Genomic DNA, 26,932 nt, shown 5'->3' with positions numbered 1-26,932 from the left:
CTGCAGCCTCCCCCTACTCATTACATGCCCTGCAGCTTCCCCCACTATTCAATGCCCTGCAGCCTCCCCCCGTTCATTTAATGCCCTGCAGCCTCCCCCCACTCATTCAATGCCCTGCAGCCTCCCCCACTCATTCAATGCCCTGCAGCCTCCCCCCACTCATTCAATGCCCTGCATCCTTCCCCCACTCATTCAATGCCCTGCAGTCTGCCCCCGCTCATTCAATGCCCTGCAGCCTCCCCCACTCATTCAATGCCCTGCAGCCTTCCCCCACTCATTCAATGCCCTGCAGTCTGCCCCCGCTCATTCAATGCCCTGCATCCTCCCCTACTCATTTAATGCCCTGCAGCCTCCCCTACTCATTCAATGCCCTGCAGCCACCCCTACTCATTCAATGCCCTGCAGCCTTCCTCCAATCATTCAATGCCCTGCAGCCACCCCTACTCATTTAATGCCCTGCAGACTCCCTCGACTCATTCAATGCCCTGCAGCCTCCCGCCACTCATTCAATGCCCTGCAGCTTCCCTCCAGTCCTTAAATGCCCTGCAGCCTCCCCCCACTTATTAAAGGCTCTGCAGCACCCTTTTGTTTTCTAAAAGAAAAATTAGCTTAGTACTTACTGGCGCTTCCCTATGCTCCTCTTCTCTCCATGCTTCCGGTGTAGCAGAGCGGGTAGAGATGGGTTGATGCACTCACTATGGACACACTATGATGTCAATAGTTGGTGACACCACTGCACGATTGTGTGAGCATGGGTAGAGCGCATGGACCCATCTCTATCAGTGCTCCGGCACAAGAACCCGGAGAGAAAATATGTGAGGTGAGTACTGAGTTTATTTTTCTGGGCTAGACACTGGCGTAAAAGCCCTGAAATAATCACAAACACAGACTTATTGCTAGCACTTTCGATTATTAACCCCAATCCACTTCCTCTCTGCTAGGGGTGCATGGAGGGGCGCAGCCGGCCGGGAGGTGGGCCTAGCTGGTGGGAAGTGAGTCTGCAGCCGGTGACTTTTCACATAGGGCCTGGCGTAGAGAAAAAAGCTGCGCAGGAAACCGCTGAACCCTCTTGATGTATCCGGTTGGGCCTTATTGGTGGCAGGGGCTGTCATACGCCCGTGCACGAGCACCGGCTTATGATAAATAACCTCCATAGTTTCCATATAATATCATGTAATTTATGAGTAAATAATACTGCCATGCACTACTATATATAGAATATACTATTCTATCCATTTGGGGGCCCTGTTGGCTAAGTTTAGATGCTTGATCCATTGACAGTTTCCAACAATAAATTTTGTGGAGAGTGACCAATCCCTTTAAATTTGTATTGTCTGACAGAACATGGCGTTGAATTTATGTTGATACATAACTCTGATATAAATCCTAGCGCTGGCAGACAAACCATGAAAGTGTAGGCATCAGCCAGAAGAACAGAGGGGGCGCAGTAGAAGGTAACTATTTATTGGCAGGATGTCTGCCAGGAGCCGCCTCCAGCTAGCCATTCATTTGCCTTTAATTGCACAGACACCCCAGCTCTGAAGTGGTGGAAGTAGCGGGGGGACGGCTTCTGGCTGGCCTCCTCCATTACACTTCTCCCGCTCCCTCCATCCAACAGCAAGAGCCTTCACTCCAACATCCAATTAAATCCACAGTTTGAAAGACTTTAAGGGGCCTGGGGGACTCCTTCCCCCCATAAACCTCTGCCACCCCTCTCATTCACTGAGCAAATGAAAAATATTACCCACTCCCCTGCTACCGCACAATGTTCTCATTAATACACTGTGAGGGTCCTCGGAGGGTGGAGGAGGGGGCTGCTAAATCTCTGCGTCCTACAGGACTCTGCAAAGTTTCCTATCAAGGTCTTGTTCCATCTACATTGGAGAACGCTGGGACATTGTGATGCTCCTTCCTGCCTGACCTTAGGCACCATGTCCTGAGTGTGAATGTGCCGCCAGTCATGACTATGGACTGCAAAAGGAATGTCACCTTCTGCATTGTATCCCTGTTTAAGCCCAATATCGTTCTCATTATGTGACATAATCTAAGCCGATGCATAGAAGGAGTAAAGTTATAATAGATGGTGTTAGACTATTGAAAGTCTAATATTTCACTTATAGTAAATGTGTTCCATTTGCTGATGCCTGTGTCAGACTACAATGCACTGTGCTGCGATTCAATAGGCGCTGGCATGCACGCGACGGAAATCAGGGGGCGTGTCGCGGAGCTTGCACTTACCTTCACTAGGAATACGCTGGTGAACTTAAGTGCATTCCGGGGAACTTCAGCGCAGCAGCGCCACCTGGTGGACGTTGGAGGAACTGCCTTAATAAATCCCGGCCGGACCCGAATCTACCGCAGAGAAGGCGCCGCTGGATGGCGAAAGGACCGGGTAAGTAAATCTGCCCCTATGTGTTTTATCCGTGTATTGTTATATCACTGAGTGTATCATTCCTGTACTTAGACATCACTGTGTGTATTATCCCTGTACTGTGACATCACTGTGTGTATTATCCCTGTACTGTGACATCACTGAGTGTATTATCCCTGTACTGTGACATCACTGTGTGTATTATCCCTGTACTGTGACATCACTGAGTGTATTATCTCTGTACTGTGACATCACTGTGTGTATTATCCCTGTACTGTGACATCACTGTGTGTATTATCCCTGTACTGTGACATCACTGAGTGTATTATCCCTGTACTGTGACATCACTGTGTGTATTTTCCTGTACTGTGACATCACTGTGTGTATTATCCCTGTACTTAGACATCACTGTGTGTATTATTCATGTACTGTGACATCACTGTGTATTATCCCTGTACTGTGACATCACTGTGTGTATTTTCCTGTACTGTGACATCACTGTGTGTATCATCCCTGTACTGTGACATCACTGTGTGTATTATCCCTGTACTGTGACATCACTGTGTGTATTATCCCTGTACTGTGACATCACTGTGTGTATTATTCCTGTAAAGTGACATCACTATGTGTATTATCCCTGTACTGTGACATCACTGTGTGTATTATCCCTGTACTGTGACATCGCTGTGTGTATTATCCCTGTACTGTGACATCACTGTGTGTATTATCCCTGTACTGTGACATCACTGTGTGTATTATCCCTGTACTGTGACATCACTGTGTGTATTATCCCTGTACTGTGACATCACTGTGTGTACTATCCCTGTACTGTGACATCACTGTGTGTATTATCCCTGTACTGTGACATCACTGTGTGTATTATCTCTATACTGTGACATCACTGTGTGTATTATCCCTGTACTGTGACATCACTGTGTGTATTATCTCTATACTGTGACATCACTGCGTGTATTATCCCGGTCCTGGCCCGTGCATAGCATCCATTCGCATGATAGACCTGCCCTTGAGTTGTCTTGGATATCAGTGTGCAGGGAAATGATTCTGTAAATTATTGAATGTACGCTAAAGAGATAGAAAAAATCAAATTACCCTCCAGGGGCAGTATCAGGACATCCTGCAGTTTAGGTGCAGAGAGATCCTTATAGTATCCTATGGTATCCATGGTAGAATTAGAATGGTAATAATTAACATTATTATAAAGGTTGTACATACCATATATATTTTTTACTTTATTTTTTCTCAGAATCCAGTCCGCTCTCAGTAAAAAGGAAACATGTTAAACTTTTAAAAAATTTCAAATACAAAAAGTCAACTTGAGAATATTATAATTTCAGTAAACGAGATAAATTTTCCAAAATGGTCCCATCCTATAATTACACGTTATCTTCCAGGACTCGGTCCCAAATATTTTAATACAATTATAACCGACAGACAGGAAATGCTTTTTCCAAACAGCCAAATTGGAAACATTCTGGATAACCTATGGAAAACTATTATATCAGTGATTAAAGCGGAAGAGTTTCCTCCAGTCTCGCGCGCATCTGCTGAATCAGGTCACTCGCAGCATGTTCCCCATCACAAGTGAGGAGGTCACATGGCTGCGGGGTTTTAGGGACTCTTTGGTTTTGGAATTAGTTTTTGTAATTCTTATACATCTACCTTATACACCAGACCTATCTATTCAATTCTGTAGAAACCACAACTTCACAGAAATTACTCATGGGGCTTATGGTAACACCCTTCTCTTAAGAGTTAAATGGAACCTGTCACCAAGTATGACATTTTTATCTAGTGAAATGTTCCAATATACAGTGCTATGCTGATTTTAAAAATGTATTTGTTATCATTCTGAAGACTTCTTTATAAAAGTTTATTTCACATTACCTGGTTCCCTACCAGCAGTATTTAGTGAGTCCCAAAAGGTAAGGGGCATCTGGAGCCTGTGTGTGCATGTGTCTCCTCATAAATTCTTCCTCTCCTCCACACCATCCCCCTAACTCCCCTGCCTGCACATGACAGGAAGCTAAGGGAGGAGGGAGCTGCATGAGTGTGGAGGAGAGGAGACTGACACAGGCAGACATAGGCTGCTCCAGCTGAATCTCCCCCAGACTCACCACACACTGCTGGCAGGGAGCCAGGTAATGTGGAATAAAGTTTTATAAAGTAGTTGCAGTATTCAGTAAATGTCATTTATGAAATCAGTATAGTATACACTATCAGAACCTGTCACTAGCTAAAAATGACATTCCCGGTGACAGGTTCACTTTACGATCCACACATATCAAACTTATAACATATTGTGGATGTGCTGTGAGTGTGGAAGATGGGATTATGGGTCCATACAACACCTATGTAGACCCCTCCTATCTACAGACAAAGGAGAAGATTTGTCAGGCACAATTCCTGGTGTACGGCTAGGAATTCCATATGACGCAGGCAACTCGTTGATATGAATGGACATGGTGTAATATTCATTCTGACCTGCGGAAGTGCTGCAGGGAAACTGAACTTCACACCAAGGGGGTGAATTATCAAGTACAGGCCGGCCCGTAGCCAGTGAAGGGGAGGCCGGCATGACAGGGCCTGTTGGGAGGGAACTGTAGTTAAGGGGGGTGGTTAGCTAGAGCGGGAGTTGTCAGGAGGTGGAGTTGTCAGGCAACACAAGAAGTCACCGTTAGTCAGTTGTGAGGAGCAGGAGAAAGAGTCAGGCCCGCCCTCCCTTTAGGACGATGGGTTGGAGAAGGGGTAAGGAGGAGGGGGGGGGGGTTCTGTTTGTCATTGCAGCCAGGGGCAGGGTGTGAGGTCCTTGGAGTTGGTGGAAAGTTCAGGTGATGGGAAACATGCTGGTCAGTTTCCTTAAGAATAGAAGTGGTGTTTGTTGGTCTCCCGCTGGGTGGTGTCCCGGGGAGTGGGGGAAAGGAGAGAGGGAATTTGCCGTAAGGTGTGTGTGGTCCGGTGCCCTCGAACCAGAGGTGGCGGTTGAGGGTAAGTAACAAGTGGGGCAGTTCGGCATACCCTCTCCTTTTAGTAGCTCCAAGGACCTCCTCCTTTCTAGGTATAAATTGCATGTTATAAAGTTATTTATAAAGTTATTTATAAGGATTTATAAATAGTTAATTTATATTAAATGTGGTTTGTAATAAAATTGCTGCTGTGGCCAATATTATCCAACCTTGCCTGTTCGTGTGTTCATTGGGAATGTGAAAAAGGGGGTTGGTGGGGCCTACGCAGTCAGGAAATAGAAGAAGGTAACAGTGAATAAAGTTGGGATGAAGAAGGAAAGATAGGGGACAGAAGGAACCGAACTCAACAGTGCCTTTGTCATGGCTCTTACATCTGAATCCCTGCCTATAAACCATGACTTATTTGCAATTCCTGGGGATAGTGCTGAGCCATGGAGTAAGGCAGGTCCGTCCCTTACCTGCGCCAATTTCTATATAGCGAAGATCTACACCAGACAGGACTTAGTCTTGTCCGGCAGCGCAGCTGGCTACAGGATTTATCCGGAGGTTGGTGTCTCTAGATAAATCCGGCGTGTAAATCCCCCTAAAGTTTCCCAAAGACTACAGTTGATTTCTGAGGTCCCAGTTGTGATGCTAAAGAAATCGTCTATGATTTATGAGTTATCTAATATTGTCAACCCCTTTAAGCTAAATGAGTAGTTTTGTGATCCTTGACCTGCTTTCAAGCCTTGTCTGTATTGTGATTAAATGTATGTATAAAGTTACAGTAAAATAATTCTAATTTTGTTCTTTTAGGTATTGAACTGCTATCTCATCGACAACAATGGCTTCATCCTGGTCTCTGAAGATTACAGACAGGTATCAGTTATATAAATGACCCCTAAATGGGAAACCTACATATTTAGTGTTGAAGTGACATTGATTGATGGATCAAATGATTAATAGATTTTAAAACTCTTAGAGAAAGAGACATATCCTGTATGTGGAGATTTGTCATATATATAGAGCACACAGATTATGCAGCGCTGCACAGAACTTGCCAAATCAGTCCCTGTCCCTATGGAGCTCACAGTCTAATCCACCTAACAGTATGTTTTGGAGTGTGGGAGGAAACCGGAGGTCCCATAGGAAACCTACGTAAACAAAGAGAGAACATATAAACTCTTTCCAAATGTTGACCTCTCTGCCGCAGGAGGTTGTTATGGCCGACTCTATGTACATGTTCAAGAGAGGCCTGGATGCCTTTCTGGAGAGAAAAAATATCACGGGTTATGGGGATAAAACATTTATTTAATTCTTGAAGGTTGGACTTGATGGACTTGCGTCTCCTTCCAGCCTTATATACTATGATACTATGATACTATGACCTGGATGGGACTTGAACCCAGGACCCCAGTGCTGCAAGGCTGTAGTGCTAACCACTGAGTCACCATGCTGCAATCCCTGATTCCCCTAGCAGCTGTTGGATTTATTAGAAAGCTCCAGCCTCCTGATAAATGTGACTGGGGTTGCGCCACCGGCATTTCCACCACTGCCTGGTGCGACCTTCGGTAGAAAAGTGTCTTAGCAACTAGAACATGAGCAACTAGAACAGTTCTGCTCTCACGCCTTTATCATATACTATATAATTATTTTATGATAAATTTCCACCACAGTTTTTATGCATATTTTGTTATGGATTTACTTGTGGGATTAATTCAATTATTTTAGCATCTTTTTTTGTTTTTGTTTTTTTTGCTGAACTTCATCCAGTGACAGATTTTTAGTGCTCTGGTAATTAGACAGTAAGTTGTCCTGACAATAAGACATCCTCCAGTCCCTGGCGAGCCTGCAGTATCCGGAGGTGGATGTGACTGACACAGATTGCGTTCTCAGTAGACGTGACCTAATTCTGCGGACAGGATTACTGATTACTGATTCTTGACAAGATCAGATCATATCAAGAAGTGGAATTTAATGAGTAACATCAAGTTGTAAGACAAGTACAGCGCGGTGCACCTGAGAGGCACGCTGCCATTTTGTAACCACTGCTCTTTTCTGTGCTGAGATGTTGCATACATTGGCCCACATTTACTAAAAAAACAGTGCACTATGTGCAGTTTCCTGTGTACAGTACAGGGGGCGCCAGATTCATGTTTTCTTGTGCACATTCTTCATGAATCTGGTGCCCCCTGCACTGCCCAGACAGAGTGCACCACATTTTTTGGTGCACCCTTAACATGGGGCATGCAACACACTTCTGTCAGACTTTTTATGTTAAATGTGGTGCACGGTCAGATTGAGCACCAAAACGCCCCCTTCAGTGCAGAATTATGTGTCCCGTGAAGAAAAGTTCAGCCGTGACACAAAACGGTCATGTGCGGTACAAATGTGCTGCGGACACTTCTTATATACATGTGCAAGCAGTTTGCACCTAGAGGAACATACAAAGTCCGACAGAAAACTGGTGCAAGCACCTTAGTAAATATGAGCCATTGTGTAAGTGGAAATTAAATCTTAATTTGGATTTTTAAGCCAATCCAATCCATCTGAGCATGTATGAGTAACCATATATACGCAGATTATGGATTATCTATACCTATAAGGTGATCACGGTGTGTTAGTACCCTCCTAAAGAAACACTTCTAGTAAAACACCAGCCAAAATTTACAACATTGACATATACAGGATAGACATCTCCTGAAGAAGTATTGGAGGATCATCTTGTAGTGTTTAATGACTATTTTTTGTATAGCTGGAGGTGGGGCAGGGGCAGGTTTGCTAATACTGTCTATTATAAGATAGGACATTCTTAGACACCTATAGCCCACATCGCCCACTTTCCATTCAAATCTACAGGAGCAACGAAAATATCCGACTGTATAGACTCAGCTTTTTAGTTGCCTCCACAAAATAGTGGTTGCGCATGCGCAACAAATTCTTAATTCAAACCTTCTGAAAGAAAGGGGATCAGCGAAATCCAAATCTCGAAAATTAATTTGAAGAAGCTGAAGGAATGGCCGAAATCAGATTGTGGGAAAAACTGGGGTTTTGTTTTAGGCTCTAAAACTTTCACCAAAGTATATTTAAAGGCTTAAGAAATTATGCACCCCTCTTTGTAGGCTTACTGCCAACCTCCTCCCCCCTCTCTCCAGCCAAAGAGCCGGTGACATCCGTTTCCTAGTAATTCCCACACATACATGGTTGTACCAGCAAGCATTGTGCATCCGGCTGCTCCCCAGTAAGGCTGAGTAAGTAAGTGAACCTACAGTTGTCTTCAGGGACAACCGCGCATGCTCCAGAGTTGGTGAGAATCGGTGACATCAATGTTTCTCTATGGGGAGAGGAAGATGGAAGTGGGCTGTATGTCGATAAAGAGGTGTGCATAATTAACAGACAACAAAATCCGTAGAGGCTCTAGTGAAGACCCCAGAGACCCTCAGGGCATTTGCATAATTTTAAAAACCTTTGTTGTAAAAATTAAAGGAAAAATGCATCCTACCCGAAGGGGAACCCACTAGCACAGTGATGGCGAACCTATGGCACGGGTGCCAGAGGTGGCACTCGGGGACCTTTCTGTGGGCACCCAGGCTGTCGCCCCAGGACAAAGTTCACTGGACAGGACTTAAATCTTTCTGAAGTAGTCCTAGACAATTGAGATGCAGCTCTTGGCATTTTTTTAAGGTGACGTATCCTTGACTGAATTGAACTGCAAGAGGAGTAAGAAGGTGGGAACAGGGCCAGAATATTTTTGGAGGTCCTACTACTGGACCCACGATTCTTCCTGTACAGAGAGACCCCGGAGAGAAGCTACAATGATGTCTGAATTTGCCTTCCTGCTTTCAACTGTATTGGTGTCTTCGAGGGCTGACGATTGAATGTTGTGGAACAACAGAGAGCAATAATTTGTTGTTTAAATTGTCAAGTTGGCACTCGATGGTAAATAAGTAGGTTTTGGTTGAAGTTTGGGCACTCGGTCTCTAAAAGGTTCGCCATCACTACACTAGCATGTAGTTTTACAATACTGGATCCTGGTGGTAAATTAAGGTCAGAATCGGATTGGTTTCTGTGGGCATTGTTGCACCTTTTCTATGTAGAGTTTACCAGAAGGTCGATGCACGTCTGAGACGTGCAGGTGATGATCTTCTTCCCATAGATAATAGTTATTAATCTCTTGCCAATGTTTTTCCGCCTTCCTTTCTGCCCGTTGATAAAGCATCTGGGATTACGGGTGTATAATTACACGCTCTTCGCTTTCCACATACCTAATCCTAGATCATTATTACAAGCGGAACATCTCAAGTTTAATCTTGTAGCAGTAATTTTCTGTTGACAGCAATTATATTTTTCATGGTAATAAAATTGACATTTACAAGCTTTTTTGTGGAGAATTAATAGGTTACAGGAAAAACATAGTAATAGCAAAGCAAAGTACAGGAAAGACAGTAAAGAATCTGCCACTGTATCTTAAATGTCTATGAAAAAGATGAGATATCTCCACCCAAGTTAGTAAGGTGACCAATAAATGTTCTAGTTACTGGTTTCCAGAAGCTATAGTCAGCCATTTTTAAGTTTTGATGGTCATGCCTGACTATTTTGGTCACATTCTTCAGGACCAATTCTACAATTTGTACCTTATATACTCGAGTATAAGCCTAGTTTTTCAACACAAAATTTGTGCTCAAAAACCCTAACTCGGCTTATACTCGAGTCAACTAAAAAAATAAAGTCAAAACTCACCTTTCTGACATCACCTGTAGGTCCTCTTCTGTCTGGGACAGTCTGAGACAGAAGAGGACCTATGGAGGACGTCGGAAAAATGAGTACAGTGGGGGTTTTTTTCCTACTACAGGGGCTGGGCAGGCTGCATGCTACAGGGGCTGGCAGACTATATACTGGGAGGCTGTAACCAATGCATTTCCCACCCTCGGCTTATACTCAAGTCAATAGGTTTCCCCAGTTTTTTGTGTTGAAATTAGGGGTTTCGGCTTATACTCGGGTCGGCTTATACTCGAGTATATACAGTATCAATTTTCCTACACCAGGTGGTGGATATAGATTCCAACATGGCCTATGTTTTTGTTCACTCGGTGGATAAGTCCCCACCAAAGGAGCTTGACCAAGTGTTTTTCCCCCTACTCATAACACATTGATACTTGACCAAGTCACCTGGTGCATGTGCATGGGTGGAAAACGAGGAGTAGCTGTTTGAAAAACCTTAGTCCCACAGTATGGTGGGAGCCTCGTGCCTACTCTACCCAAAATTTAAAGGGGTTGTCATCTTTCAGCAAATATTTGATATGGTCTGTGTAAGGAAAAGTTATCCGGTTTTCCAATATACCTCCTGTATCAATTCCTCACGGTTTTCTAGATCTCTGCTTGCTGCCCTGCTATAGAAAGCTTCTTTTTTATTTTCAGTAGACAGAAATCTGTCCATATGATGTGATGGAGGTGGAGGTGCATGAGCCGTTATTATCACAGAGACTAATGGGAACTGTGTGATACTAATGGCTTGTGCATCTGCATGTCCATCAGTTCACATGGACAGATTTCTATCCACTGGAAGTAAACATGGAAACTTCCTATAGAAGGACAGCAAGTAGAGATCTAGAAAACTATAAGGAATTGATGCAGAAAGTGCATTGGAAAAATGGATAACTTTTCCTTACACAAACCATATCAAATATTTGCCGAAAGTGGACAACCCCTTTAAGGATTTAAGGAGAAATGACGAAGAAACTGAAGAAGAAATGCTTACAAAGAAGTCCAAAGAATATGTAGAACTCTAAAATTAAAAGGATTCTCCAGGCTAAAAAATCCTGTGCAAAATATTGAAAGGGTGATCAATATCATATCAGAGGGGGTTCACACCTTTAACTCTTTACAAACATTATAAAGTAATTAAGATGTTATGTTGAAACTCTAGATCTAGTATTTCAACTAGAAACTAATGGAAACCTGTACAATACGTTGCAAACCAATTTGCTCAACACAAGTAGCACAAATATAAAAAGTCTGGTGAGATCTATAATTTTGTTGATGAGTAATGTTGTCATCACTTCTATTCGGAGAGGACTGATGTCATCCCCATAAAATATAACTGAACATTAGGACTGCGGCGTTGTCACTTTTGTCACATGACTCATTCTGAAATGTTCCTAGAATGGAACGGTCTGCGACCCCTGTCTGAGGGGCCCCTTACAGGAGAGACCTGCTCCCGTCACAGTGACATTGTATACTGCGTATGGAGAGTTAGAATGTCTCCTGGACCATAATGTATACTGCTCCTATAATAGGGCTTCTTAAAGGGCACATAGCATGTCAGACCATTATTCATGGAATCCAGTACAAAATAAATCACCCATTAATTTACTGTCCTTGAGGGGGCTCTAGAGAGACAACTATTCTTCCCTTTAGGAGAGAGCTCATTTGCATACTTCTCTCTAGGGTCTCCACAATGAACAAGAGCACTTTGAAGGTCAATAATCAAATAAAAACCCTTACAGCTAATGCGCACCTCTTTTTCCACATTTATGGAGATTCTGAATTGTACAGGATACCACCCAAACCATCCCAAATTTGGTAGGACTGTCATGAATTTCGGGTTCTGTCTCAGGCAGCAGGAGATATGCCCGACGCCGGTAGAGTTGAATAAAGTGATAATGCAGAGAGCTCTGTGCATTATCAGTGTTTGCAGCAGAGGCTGACAGGTGTGATGATGTCATCCTGCCTGCTAGCTTCAGTACCCCACACAGCAAAAGGAGAGGAGAAAAGGCCTGGCGCAGGGAAATGGGGAGAGGTAAGTACCTGTGAGGGGGAGCTGAAGCCACAATCAGGGCTCTGGAGTTAGTAAGCCAAACCTCAGAGTTCTAAATTTCCCAAACTTCCACTCTGACTCCCAGCTCCAACAAAATGGTCATTGACTATGACTCCAACTCCACGGTCCTGTTTTTCTGATCACTCTAGCAGTGCTTGAGTTAAATGTGGACCTTCCTTCCCAGTGCCTTATTCCTTTAACCTATAGCAGAGCTTCACTCCTGAGTATGTACATAAAGGGCAAAATGCATTCATCTTAACTAAAATGGAGATCAGGGGTGCACAAGCTGCGCAAACAGGCCAACTACTCATGGCGCCACTGATTCCACCGCATACTACCAGCGTTGGACACTTAGCAGAGCGGCACGTGGAGGAGAGAAGAAGTTGCAGTGTGGTACTGGGAGGAAAAGAAGAGACAGAAAAGGAGAGGATTTTTTTTTGTCTTGGGTCTCCAGTATTATAAGTTTTATGCTCCAGGGGTCTCCAGTATTGTCTTTTATGGGGTCTTCAGTATTATTGTCTACTATGGGGGTATTCAGTATCAGTATTTGTCTGCTCTGGGTAATGTCAGTCTTCTCTGGGGATCTCCAGTATTAATAGTTTTATGCTCTGGGGGTCTCCAGTATTTTAAGCCTTCTATTTGGTCTCTGACTCCGACTACACCAAAATTGTTACCAACTCCGACCCCATGACTTCGACTCTGACTCCATTTGAGGAGGACACAATGGGGCACATTTACTTACCTGTCCCGTTGACGCCACCGATCCGGAATGTCCGACGAGGATTCGGAGCTGCCGCGATTCACTAAGATTGTGCGTCCAATTTCCTGCATGTGTTGCTTCCCCGCTGAGGTCCGCCAGAGTTCACCTTCTTCTTCCCGATGTATGTGAGTGCGGATCTTGCGACACAATTTTATTTTTAAATTCCGTGGTTTGTCTGAATGAGTCGGTTTGTCCGATGGCCACACCCCCCGATTTGTGTCGCATGAAAGCCGGCACCGATGCACCACAATCCGATCACATGCGCCAAAAACCGAGGGCAATTCAGCTCAAAATGGAAAAAAATGGGAAACCCGACGGAAATGCGTCCAACAGTCCCTTAGTAAATGTGCCCCAATATGTGGGAAGATGTGGGAAACCCGGGGAATTTAAAAGTGTGCGTAAAGGTGGGGTGAGGAGCGGATTGCAAAATCTACAACAATTGGATTTTATTATAAATTTTTACTTTATAATTGAGAAAATCCATGACCAAATCCAGGAGTCAAATTCTGAATTTAAATTTTCAGCAGTGTATGGATGAGATTTATTCACATCATGACATCTACTGTATTCTGCAGCAGATTATCCAGCTGCAAATTGAGAAAGAAAACCTGCAGTCACTCTAAATCACTTTACCAAGAAAATTATTATTTTCTGCAAAATTTTAGTCTTTTATTATGTTTCTTATTTTATTAGAGAAACCCCTGTATTACACAGCAGATTTTTCAGGGTAAAATTTGGACTGAAAAACTGCAGTACACTTATGTTTATAGCCAATTCTATTTTCAGCTATTTTTTAGTTATATTATATAAAACTTTTCATATTGAGAAAATTTGAAAAATTTGAAAAATCAGAGGAAACTGCTTTATTCCACAGCAGATTTTCCCACTGAAAATTGAGACAGAAGATCTATAGTTGACAACCTATCCTTTTAGCAAATTTTCAGCTAAAAAAATGATATTTCATTTTTAATTTAATAGCGGTCACTTGACAATCACCTAGGGATAACTAGTATTCTATACTGCTAGATAACCACATTCTAGGTTTACCTTTTACCTTTACTTTAGAAGATTTTTTATGGAGGGAAGCTAATATAATAGAGGGCAACTCAAGGTCTTAGATTTAGTCCTTTTCTGATTTTTGTAAAATTTAACTAGTTCAAATTTTAAGATCCTGCTCTTAAGTTTTGGACTTGCTCTTTAATCATATGGAGCCTTTCCCTTCCTCACTTTGTGCAGCAGCTGATATCCCTAAATATAGCAAGGTCTCCGAGTCCCGTAAGTGATCATAATGTCAGCGGGAATACTCGCAAAATCCCAAATATTTACTCAACTCGTAGAGGAAATGTCAGACATGGAGGAAAATAACTTCTTCTGTAATGTCAACATAGCGTTCACTATTACACCGGGACTATGTGGATAATTCAGTCCTATGTTCAATCACCATCGGACTGCGACAATGGAGATTCATTCATGGCTTCGTTCTTGTGACATTACAGTGGAGCGGAAACTCAATCTCCCCATTTATGTTTTCCAACCAATTATTAGCGGGACTTGGGAAGTTTCTTTTTTGCCAAAGGGCAGTAACTCAGACAGTCACTAATAAACAATTCAAAACTTGGTGGTCTTCTTGATTTCTGCGTTCCTCCTGTAAAAATTAAGAGAAACGCGATCTCCTGGATGAAAACAATAGCTCTTTCATAAAACATTCAAAAATATTGAGACTTTCTTCCCTTGAAATGAGTGATTTTGGGCGATTTCTCTGGAAGGAGTTATATTATTTTGCTTCTCATGCCTCTCACTGTCATGCTCACTATGGCATTTCCGTTTGGCACGGCGCACAGAGCAATACATTTATACATAAACATGCGCCACCAGACATATGTATAAATACCTTGATTAAAACAAACATTTATGCTCCACAATGATGGATGCCAAATTAGAAAGGACCTCTTCTACGTCTTATGAATGGGGTGCGTACAGAGCTGGCTGCGTAACCCTCTATGAAATCCTGATGTGACTGATGTAAGCACTTCAGTTGGTCTCCAAGAAAATACTCCATTGACTGACTTCTTAGAAATAGACCTTGTCTGGGGAATATTCGCTGACAGCTCCAACAGATATTACCAGGTGTTTTTTTTTTTTGTTTGACCTTTTAATAAACAGAAAAACCTCTTGACCAGTTTTATACTTACAGAATCAATACTTGTCCCCTATGACACTGATGGCGAATCTTTTAGAGATCGAGTTCCCAAACTACAACCAAAACCCACTTATTTATCACAAAGTGCCAACATGGCAATTTAAGCAGTGACTAAATGCTCCACGTTCTTCAAGAAGCCTAATGATGTGATGTTTTCCAATCTCGGAAAACATATTTGCATATTTCCCAGATGCCCTAAGGAAGCATCAATGGCTATAAGTCTCCACATGCCTACAAGGCGGCCTTAATTGGCAAAGTAACCATAAGGAGAGCTCTTACTTCCTGACCCTCCACAACTTTAAATCGTATCGGACCCCTGATGCCCCCAATGCAATTGAAATGGCAAATTCATGGTAGCTCCTCTCTAGGGTCTCTCTGTACAGAACTGTGGGGTAAGCAAGAGGACCTCCAAATATAATCCAGCTCTTTCCAAACCTTCTCACTCTGCCCGCAGTCCAAAATAGCCAAGGATGTGTTGCTTTGGGAGTTGCATCTCTTAAAGGGTATCTACCACCAGGATGAAGGATTGTAAAGCAAGCACACTGACATACTGGTGTGTGCCCCCTCTCGCAGGATACACACTTATTTTATCTTTTTATACCATGGTTTTGAAGAAAAAAAAGGCTTTTAAAATTATGCAAACGAGCCTAAGGAGTTCCAGGATCCATAAGTAATGGAACCTGGAGCCCCTAAGGCTCATTTGTATAATTTTAAAGTCTTTTCTTCTTAAAAACGATCAAATGAAAAAATAAAAGTAGAATGGATCCTGACAGATGCGGCACACACCAGTATATTAGGGTGCTTAGTTTACAATCCTTCATCCTTGCGGTAGGTTTTCCTGTAAATCACCTGGGACTGCAGAATGATTCTTTGAGTCATATCTGGTGAACTCTGTGCTAGGGTGATTGCATGGTTTCCCACAGAGAGGGGTCTGAGTGGCCGCCATCATTGCCCTATGCATCTATGCTATAGGTTTGTTATCATTGCCTATGTACTTCAGGGACCTCCATGGGATCCTGTGTCCCCTATTGGATAAAACAGTATAAGAGCCCAGATTCTAATAGTCTCTGATTGAGATAGATGAGCTCTGGATCAACTACACAGTCTATAGACTCTATAGTAAATAGACTTAAGATAGAGTGTCAGCCCATATGCTCAGTCGCTGCATTATTCATATAGGGGACACGGAATTTCCACTCTTAAGATTATTTCAGAAATGTGTCCCCCAATGATCAGACACTTTCTAATGATTATCCCCATTAGAAATGCTCATTCATTTGTCACCTATTCCTCCTTGTCTCCTGGACTCCTGGACTCAAATGTGCTAGCACTTGTGTTCTCAATGGCGATGGTTTGTCAGGCCCCTATCAGTCATCTCTGGTGGCAGCTCATCTCTTGTGAAACAAATGATTGGGCATGATAAAAGCCAACAGGCCTCATCATTCATTCTTCACATGTATGTCTGTTTTTGGGGAAAATAGATGGTTATGGTCTCTATCTAATATGTATGGAAACCTCAAGTGCGTGGCTGAACATTTATGCTGTAAGATGCTCCATTGTTGACACGACCATGCTTTTTCTCGGACCGCCGTAATCTCTTCTCATTGCACGACATAGGGAATAAGTGTCTGATCAATGTAACACTAATCACGTACAATAGGAAACCTAAGATGGCCTATTTGAATGGAGTTGGGAATCATCTTTATAGGACAACCAAATATTTTGTAGCTGAAGGCTATACATCTCTATGGCAGGCACATAAAGATCAATGGTGTAGATATGTATGAGCATGGCTTAGTACACATGGTGAGTTTTAGGATCCCTATTCTCGTAATCGTTAAGTTGACCCTAACTGAAAAAAGAAATAGGGGCAGATTTACTTACCCTGTCCGTTCGCGATCCAGCGGTGCGTTCTCTGCGGTGGATTAGGGTCCGGCCGGGATTCACTAAGGTAGTTCCTCCGCCGTCCACCAGGTGGCTGAAGTTCCCCGGCCTATACCTGGTGAAGGTAAGTGTAATTTTCGCAACACATTTTTTTTCTTAAATGCGGCGGTTTTTCCGAATCCGTCGGGTTTTCGTTCGGCCACGCCCCCCGATTTCCGTCGCGTGCATGCCAGCGCGATGCGCCACAATCCGATCGTGTGCGCCAAAATCCCGGGGCAATTCAGGTACAATCGGCGCAAATCGGAAATATTCGGGTAACACGTCGGGAAAACGCGAATCGTGCCCTAAGTAAATGACCCCCATAGTGAAGAAAACCCAAAGGGGGACAATCTACCTATTCCTACATTTTCTGCCAATCTACCTATTACTACATTTTCTGCTTGATAATACATATTCACAAGGTAGTGCTTTTTTTTGTCTTCTCTTTCCCCCTTTCACGCCTGTCGGATACTTTCTGACAACGTTGGCAAGGTCCCTCCAGCCCTAAGCATCGTTGAAAAAAGAAATATCCACTATCCTTGGGACAAATTTTTTTGCCCTGAGTGAAACCAGATGCCCCTTTGGCATAACATAGAAACACCTACATGATAGGTTTGGATCTCATTGTAAATTTTGATTCCGGTCCCCGCATCTTAAAGTGCGCCCAATTCCTTTAGCTTAGTTCAGTAAACTGTATTCAGTAGTTGCGATGTGTACGGCACCATGACTTTTACCTTCTTCTGATTGACATTTGAAGAGAAAACAGAATGAGTTGCACATAAAAAAAACATTAATTAAAAGAAAACCCTTAATTATACGTAATGATTTCCATATTAATGTTCATGTTAAATGACATTGCACGCATCCGTACAGCATGTTTAATAACACATATTAGTTGCATCATATGCCTTGATTTGATTTACGCTCCTTGGAGACGGTTCCTCAATTAGAGTAAATCACGATCTTCAAAGTCGACAAGTACAGATAAATGGCCCATAAAAGAAGACGACTCCTTTTTCCTTCTGCAGCCTACACACACCCAAATATCTTGGAAAAGGTTCTAAGTTATTTTGTGGTAACGTGATAATTCTCTTTGAAATGTGAAATGTCTCCAGTTCAGCCCATAGGCTTTTTCCTCTCTATGCTATTCCAGGTATAAATAAGGTCAAACATTTCAGTGATTCAGCATGGAACTCCACATTAGACTTATTTTTACAACATTTCTGTAAAATGGTCTTTTCCATTGATCAACCGTACCAAGTCTTCCCAAAATGTGCTCCACTGTACATCTGAAATAGACCCTCATAATACTCAAAAAGCCACTAGATGCATCCAACACCATCTACAGTATTGCTGCTTGCCCACCACCATCAACACTCATGGTCCGTAGCCATTATTTGGTATTTTGTGGCCTGCTTCTGTGGAGTGCATTCCACATGTGATGAAACCGCACTTCATATTCTATATTTCAAGGAACATGCGGACAGAGATTGGCTAGGTCCTTGGAAAGAACAATTGCCACGGTACTTGTATCCTATCATGGCTGTTCTTCATTAAGCACAAGATGCTATACCTCCTATCCATAACCATTGATCTCCATCATTGTAGAGGAGGACCTGACATGTCCACCCATTACACGGACAGCACAGTTATTCTAGTAAAACTTGTGTACTGTAATTCTCTTTTTCACCTGTGGAGGTGCTGATGGATGTTAAGTCACTTGCAGATAAAACTACACTACTTTGTTTCATAAATCTATTCCCATTTTTAGCCCTACACTTAGATACAGTATAGAACCATAATATAGTCATGTGCTAATGTCAGGCTTCTTGTAGGGGTCCTTCTGAATATAAAGGATTATCCAAAGATGAAAACCTCTTAAACAAGGTGTTGCCCCTCTCAAATATTCCTCTAAAAAATCTGTGACTAATCCTTGTAACCACCAATTGCCTAAGACGCTGACTGCTCCAAATGTTCTGCTGTTCCTCATTGTACAAATGTTGGTGTATCCAAATTACAAAATCATTGCATTGTGTTCTAATTCTGTTCCTAGTCAAGAACTCCATTGTCTTGGTCCATCAAATGTATCACATTAACACAGCAGGGAAAATGGTCTGTTAATCATCCTTGGAACATTCATCATCAAATCAGAGGAAGACAATTCATGCTGACAGCAAGATGACAGTGTGAGATCCTTGTCTCCCGCTCATCATATTGAACATTCCTCCGTCATCTTAATGTCGAACATTTGTACATAAAACGATGCAAATTAAAGACATTTGTGTTTTCCTAAAATCTTAATTTTTTGGATAGGTTTTGTCATTGTTCAGGGATGTAGGTTTTATTATACATCGGACGGCGACCAGAAGTCTCAGTGGTGCCCCAAATTTATGGTCTACCCTACCACACATCACAGTATAATGGACAGTCATAATTGCAGAGAATCATCTGACTCAATGATGGATCCCAAGGGAACTATAAAAACCATCCACATTTAAAGTTTAAGAAATGGGCCATCAGATGTCACTAATTTAAGGATGAGTCGAAAAATGAAGAAATTTGGTTACCAGTCGTGTTCCTTGTGATTGGGTCATACTCCAAAACAAAAGGTGGCTAGTGGGATGGAAGTGTTCAGAATAACAAACAGAACAATACTCAACTTTTTATTTACATGCATCCAGTGCTGAGCGGATCCAACATTTGTGTTCAGGTTTGGCCACGTGACCTAGACATATTGCCGAATTGGTGGCAGAACAGCAAATCTGGCAAATTAATGCTCGTAGCCATAGCCAACTCTAGTTGCAAGGGGCATCAATTTACTGCATTTGCTGTTTTGTTGCCAATCCGGCATTATGTGTGGATTGTGCGTCCGAACCCCAAAAACAAACATCGGTTTCCCTTATCTCTACTCAGAAGAACTTCCATCAACATTCTGAACTCAGTAGAACCTCATTCACATTGAATGCGTCAACAAATGAAGTCCTTGTTACTCTGTACAACTAAACTTCCCCCTTGAGACAATGTTTCCTAACTCATCATCTGATGGACCATACCATAAGGAATCTATATAAACTGACAAAAATAAGTGATATGTGCCTTCAAATTGCAAAATCACTTACTTTTAGGAAACCGACTTTGACTTTTATCATGGCGGACTGTCCTTAAGAGAACTCAGTCTCTGCAAACATTTTCCCATTCCCCATTTTCTCTGCCTTAGATGGTGAACAGTTTACAACATCAGTAATTTGTCAATCACTCTGCTCGGCTCAGACAGTGAGAATGAACAGGCAGCTCGGAGCACTTAGGTGGATCATGTCAGAGGTCGCCTTGTGTAAAATGTAATGCTTGGCTCTACGTAGCTGGATTTCACGCTGCTCTCAAGTACTTGTACTAATTTATTATTACTTCTCATTTTTTTGCCAGACTGGAAATTTTTTTGGAGAAATCGAAGGTGCCGTGATGAACAAATTGTTAACAATGGGTTCATTTAAAAGGTAAAGTATTGCTACATAAGATGAATGTCCACTGTCCAACAACACTGTCTTAGAATAGTCCCCAAATGATATAATATTGATGAACGATGAATTTAGTAGAAGCGGCCTTATATACCAGATTCCCATCTCTTAAGCAGGCTGTGCACTTTAGAAAACTCTTGCTTGTTTGAAGGACAAAATCTCACCTGACACCCCCACACATGTGCATAATTGGCCAAGGAATGAATGTGTTGGGAATGGGAGAAGAGGGGGAGGACCACTGCCAGACACATCTAGCAGCAGCTTATTACACCTAGAATAAAAAGATTACTGCTGCTTGATTTTGATCTCGCCTACAATCTGGTATTGAAGGTGACTCAGGAGGTCAGCATACACATTGGATGAAAATCAGAAGGTTTTGGCTACACAAACCTAATGTGTATTGCTAGCTTTAGCCAAAAATATTCATTCTGGAGGAACAAGCCTTGTAATGCTTTTTTTTTCCTGTAGGGGTGCTACAAAAAATTTCATTTTTGCTGTTGTGTTCCTATATAGCTTATTGCCGGAGGTCCCAGTAGTACGGCACTCTAACATCAGCTTATTTTCTTCATGCCTGTGGAAACTGGATTGCCCACAAAAAAAGACAATGGGGCAGATTTACTTACCCGGTCCAGTCGCGATCCGGCGGCACGTTCTCCGATGCTGATTTGGGTTTTTCTGCGGTTATTACGAATCCGTCAGGTTTTCCGACGGCCACGCCCCCCGATTTCTGCCGCGTGAAAGCCGGCGCCGATGCGCCACAATCCGATCGCGTGCGCCAAAATCGCCAGGGCAATTCAGCGCAAATCGGAAAAATTTGGGAAGCACAACTGAAAAACGTGATTCGGACCCTTAGTAAATGTGCCCCAATCTGTCTTAACAATAGGTCGTTTTGAATAGTGTGATAGTAAAATATAAAATTATAGCCTCAATGCAAATATCATTTCTATGGCGTTCATTATTTTTTTTTACTCTATAAAAGTTTACAGATTTTTTTTGTGTGACCTTTTTCATTAATCTTTTATATGCAAAGAATAATTTTTCTGTATCCCTCCATTTACACGATCATATTCTTTTATTCCTAATATTTCAATAACCATATCGTCACCAGTTAAATATTCCATCAAAGACGACAGGTTTAATGTTTCTGCAGTAACTCAAGAGTCTAAACGTAACAGTACATCAAACGCAGGGAAACACTTTGTAGTTGGGTAATTACTCAAATTTCCTCTTCCCTTGTCACACGACATCGGAGCTTTAACCCGGTATACAATGTAAACATGACTCTACATTCGCCTTAGTAGAGCTGATCCAAGTACTGAAATATTCCGCTGAGGGACATAACTGTGTAAGGTCGGCTCATACTCCCTATTATTCTTTTTAAGATCTCATCTGTCAGTCCAGGTATTTCTAAAGCTAAAAGAGTGAAACCGGCAGAGATGGTTGCGCTTGCTGTGAGTTGTGACTTCCTATACAAAAAAGTTGGAAAACCCATGAGCAACAAAAAAAATAAAGCATGCTTCTCTTAGTTCTTGGGTTCAGAAGTACAGATTCCATCGGAACACTGTCACTCCTGGCAGGGCCAGAAGTGTAGTTGGTAGGGTTGAGCGGAATTCTTAAGTTTGGACCTGGGCCTTGTTTGGTACTGGAACCTGGACTAGGCCATACCCCCAATAACACTGCATGCTGCCATTGTGGGGGTATTGACATTCCCCATGATGTGCCAGATCAATTTTGAACCTGTACTATTGAGCTGGCACGCTGATTGCTGCCATTGGGGGTGGAGGTCGTCATTCCCCATGGTGAGCCAGATCACTGGCACTGCCACTGGCAGCTTTACTTCACTTTATGCGGGTGTTCTGATTCACGTTCCTGTACTAAACAAGGCCCCGGTCTACACAGAAATCTTAAGTTCAGGTCAGCTCAACCCTACCAACTACAGTTAGGGCCCTGTCACCATTGTGAGGGGATTGTCGTTCCCTATGATCCGCCAGATCAATTTAACTACCGCCAAACTTTGTTGCAATTTCTCCCGTGGTTGCTGACACTTGCAGCTAAAAGTGTTGGCAAACTGACACTTGCTGCATCGGGGACCAAAGAAGGGTAAGTATTTTTTGTTACCCTTTCCTCAGCCAATGCTTTAACATATATCCCTCCTATTTTGATCAAAAAATGCTGAATTTCCAGTTTGGAGAAGAAGATAGTGAAGTTGATATTTGTAGTGTAAGATAACTAGCTTAACACAGCTGATAAAATGGATGCTATCAATTAAAAAGAGCAGGGGGCACAGCTTAATTTCATTTTTTATGGATCCCACTATGTAAAATATGTAAATTCAACACAGAGTACCGGTTGGATCTGGCCTTGGATTTTTAAGGGAATTTTTCCTTTGCCAGTTAGAGTGGAGAAATTTGTTTTGGATCCGCAGTTGAAAATTTGCAAGCAATAAATTGTAAAATCCGCAGATAATGTCCGATAGATTTCAAAGTTACCGCAACATGCATTGAATTTTCTATATGCAAATTTGTGTGGAACATCTGTTGCCATTCCTGTCCGTTAGCAGGGGCCCTGCACGTTCCTTACACCCTTCCTGTCCATTAGCTTCCTAAACGCTAAGACAAACATGTACTTACTAACTTCTAATGAGAGATTATTGATACTTGTCATTAGTTTTACCGGATGAGAATAAGGAATTGAACCTTTAACATTTGGTAACAATTTTTTGTCCTAGGATAACCCTGTATGACTACCAAGCCATGTGCCGAACTAATAAGGAGAGCAGTGACAGCGCCCACAGCTTGCTCGATGTAAGTATAACAATGGCGTCCCGGATAAGGGGAAATCGGAAAAATACTGTGCTAATGACATAATAGTTTGCAATAACACAGTTATTTTTTAATTTTAAAAATGTCAGTGGAAATATGAGAATGGCACGAGGCCCTTGCACATATTTTAATAGCACATTTATAATGCAAATATTAAAAAGTACATGTATAATGAACATATAAAGCCAGTCCAGATGAGGTTTATTAGTGTATATATGCCTTCAGGATAAGTTATCCAAATTGTTTCGCATCAATAGGCATACGTCTTAAATCAATGGGAAATGTCTCTGGCTTAGACACAGGATATTGTTTTGGAGTAATTAAATATAGTTAGTTCACAAGAATAAGTCGGTAATAGCTCACGATTGTAGTTTGCGACAATATGGAGACTCTCGAGCCTTACCTCTGACTTCAGCGTCCGGGGGAAAAGCTGAGCCGGATGGCCCCCTGAGTGCGCATGCGCGCTTGGTCTCACTGGCGCACAACAGGTTCCGGCAGTATTACCTCCTGAGTGCACATGCGCGCTTGGTCTCACTGGCTCACAACAGGTTCCAGCCGTATCCGCACAAATAGCAGAATCCAATGTTTTCTCAATCAATAAACAAATTAGATCCACTAGTCAAGGCAGGTTTGGTATGAGTTTTTCGTTATCTGAATATCATTGGGGTCATATGGCCCCTATGTACAGAGATTTCCTCAAGCTTTTATGATTCGTAGCAGCAAAACTGAAGGCGAGTCAGTGGAAGGCTGTTTATGCCGTTATAAAAAACAATAGCATAAGGGAAAGCCATTAGCCCTAATGTGTATATGCACAGAATGGCGCACATTTATGCTTGCGCCAGAATGTGGAAACTGCTTGCACATGTATTTATGAAATGTTTGCGCCAGTTTTGTGTCACGGCCGCCGCACCACAAAATTCTGCATCGGTGCAGAGTTGGACTGTGCGCCATATTTTTACCGCAACTCAACAGAATTGTGTTGGTGCACACTTCCCGGGCATTGCAGGGTGCACCAGATTAATTAAGACCGTGCGCCACTTTTGATTAATCTTGCACACGCGCTCTGCACACTCCACAGGCAAACATGCACATACGTACAGACAAATGTGCCCCAATGTCTTGTAGGTGCCCTCATCAGTTGGTGAAATCCCCTCCTAGTAATGCTGCAGAATGGGCCTGTTAGTACCAGGAGGGCGAGTTCACAAGTCAGATATTGCAATGGGAAAATCTTCACCAAAATCAAATAAAAATGAATCGGTGTGTGCTGTGTATTTTTCGCACAAGCCCCATTACCACACAAACCACCCAACAAACTTGGCTTTGCCCTGAGAAGATACTAAAGAGAAATCTTCATATATGTGTACACATGAGTTTTCAGGAGCCCTTCTGGGAACTGAACTGAAGGTGGACATAGGGGTTTTGGTGATATATGAGGGCAGTACATCCCAGGGCCCATGGCAGCCTCTAAACAATTGTGTATTTTTTACTGTAGAACAAATTAAATAGATTCCTCCTCCTCATGACATTTGTTCTCTTTTCCAGCCCTATCACGCCTTGTTTGCTGCAGTAAAATGGATAATGACAGAGCTCATCCTGTAAGTCTATTTTTATCATTCCGAGGCACGCTCATAGAAGGTTCATTGCATCAGCCATATTAACAAATAGTGGAGGTCATGTGCTCTCAACACAGTGCAGTCTTCCTAATGTAGACCGATACAAGGAAATATACAGATGGTGGTTACAGTTCTGTGGTGGGTAATGGTCGTCTGCTGCCTGGGTGGGCCTCCGTCCATACATCAATCCATCCAGATGATTCATTCTGTTACTTTGTGATTTCATGTACTGTGAAATAGTTTCTTAGATGCTCATGTCAGAATCAGGACGAGCTGTCAGGTGTTGGTGAGATGTTGGCTTTGTGCTGTCGGACGGCATGCAATTTGACTGTTTTCAATAGAACTAATGTTTTATGTGTCTTTTATTATACTTTTAAGATAACAATCGAGACAGAGGATTTTTGCTTTTGATACATTCTTCAAATATATACTTAGTCTGAGTGTACAAAGCTGATGATAGCAGTGATAAAGTAATAGAAAAATGCATGTTTACCAACCAATCGTTAATGTCCCAGCCCCAAGACTGTTGCTGGACCCATCCAAGACCACCTGATCCCACCACAAACCGAGCAGGGCAATACACTGTGTACTCAGGGTTTTTTAAGTCCCCTAACCTCAAACTACTTTGGACATGCCTGAGTTTGCAGAACTGTCTGAAAATTAGGGATGCTTGTAGTTTCGAGAGCTGCTGCTGATGTACTAATGCTCCATTAGTGTGTAGGTAACACTGGACCATGATAGTCCTCTGCATAGACTTAGCTCAAATCTAACATTTTTGGCTGAACTTGATGGACAAGTGTCTTTTTTCAACCGTATATACTATAATCTTTGATCCTTCAAGGATATTTTTCTGTAGACTTATTAACTTTAGAAGGTTTCTAAGACAACCATGACCCACATGTCTACATGTGCTCTAGGAATCTCTTTCGAAAACCCTACGCAGGTTCTGTTGAATCAATTTTAATGTATGGTCGTAGAAAAAATTGATTTTTATCAGGGATTCATCTTAGTCCTGGACCCTGTGATCCTGACAAAACCTTTAAGCATTGACCGATAGCAGCCCTTCGGCACCACTTATTTGTGTTTTTTTTTCCATAGCAAGTCTTAAAGCCGCCATTAATTTTAAGAGGAAGTGATATTGACGGGAGTCAAACTCCCAAAATTAAAAAGGGTTTTATACTTTTATTGTAGAGTTTGTCCTTATTAGATGTCATGAATAGATTTTTATTACTTATACTTTCCAATTCACCTATAATCTAAACATATTGTGGCTCAGTCTCTGTGAAATAGAACATAATGTAAGTCTTCATGCCCACTACTTTGTTCTAAAGAGATATGAATCAGCCCTAGAGGTGTCCGGTAGCAACTTTGTTTCCTTTTTTCAATCAGAACACTCCAAATCTCGTCTTTTTGTTTATCAGGAAGGTGGAAATATGGGCAAATGAGCGTTCAGCCAACTGCTATAATGCCATGTCTATGTATAGGTGCATATCCAATAGAAAAAACGGCAGCACTCCAAAGTAGTCTCTGACTGGTGAGAGTCAAGGATAGCACCCATTACTATCGCTGATTAGGACTGTGCTGCTGTTTTTTCGATTTTTATGTATAGGTGCAGCTATCTAATCATGTATTATATATAAGTAGAAAGTTGTCAAAGTTGGCTGGAACAGACGTATAAGTATATTCTTGCATTTCTTACTTCTTCAGATTCCTGGTGGAGTTTAATCTATGCAGCTGGTGGAACTCAGGCCATTCTGTCAAAGGTAATAACCTAATTTTTATAATTTCCTATAGTATTCAAATTTATCATAGTTGTGCAAAATAATTGGGCCAGCTCATACTGGTGGTGCCCATGTTATTTTTAGTGATATTATAAACCAAATATGTCGGCATATTACAACCAGAGTTCTGTTCACCCTTGTGTTTGGCTAGTAAGGAGTGGACTCAT

The 26,932-nt window shown here is 42.2% G+C and overlaps 1 protein-coding gene across 5 annotated transcripts in view; it reads left to right on the top strand.

The window, feature by feature from the left end:
- Positions 1–26,932, top strand: part of CACNA2D3 (calcium voltage-gated channel auxiliary subunit alpha2delta 3) — a 597,379-nt gene that overhangs the window by 522,451 nt on the left and 47,996 nt on the right. For all 5 annotated transcript variants that reach the window (XM_072127891.1, XM_072127887.1, XM_072127890.1 and 2 more), the window contains 5 exons: positions 6,151–6,213; positions 20,458–20,528; positions 23,278–23,353; positions 24,914–24,966; positions 26,692–26,747. In XM_072127891.1, the coding sequence (XP_071983992.1) occupies positions 6,151–6,213; positions 20,458–20,528; positions 23,278–23,353; positions 24,914–24,966; positions 26,692–26,747 (319 nt within the window). The remainder of the gene's footprint in view (positions 1–6,150; positions 6,214–20,457; positions 20,529–23,277; positions 23,354–24,913; positions 24,967–26,691; positions 26,748–26,932) is intronic.

This window comes from Engystomops pustulosus, chromosome 10 (genome assembly GCF_040894005.1).
Source record: "Engystomops pustulosus chromosome 10, aEngPut4.maternal, whole genome shotgun sequence".
Classification (NCBI taxonomy): domain Eukaryota; kingdom Metazoa; phylum Chordata; class Amphibia; order Anura; family Leptodactylidae; genus Engystomops; species Engystomops pustulosus.
Note: the sequence above shows the minus strand (reverse complement) of the source record. Positions and strands in the feature narration are given on the sequence as shown.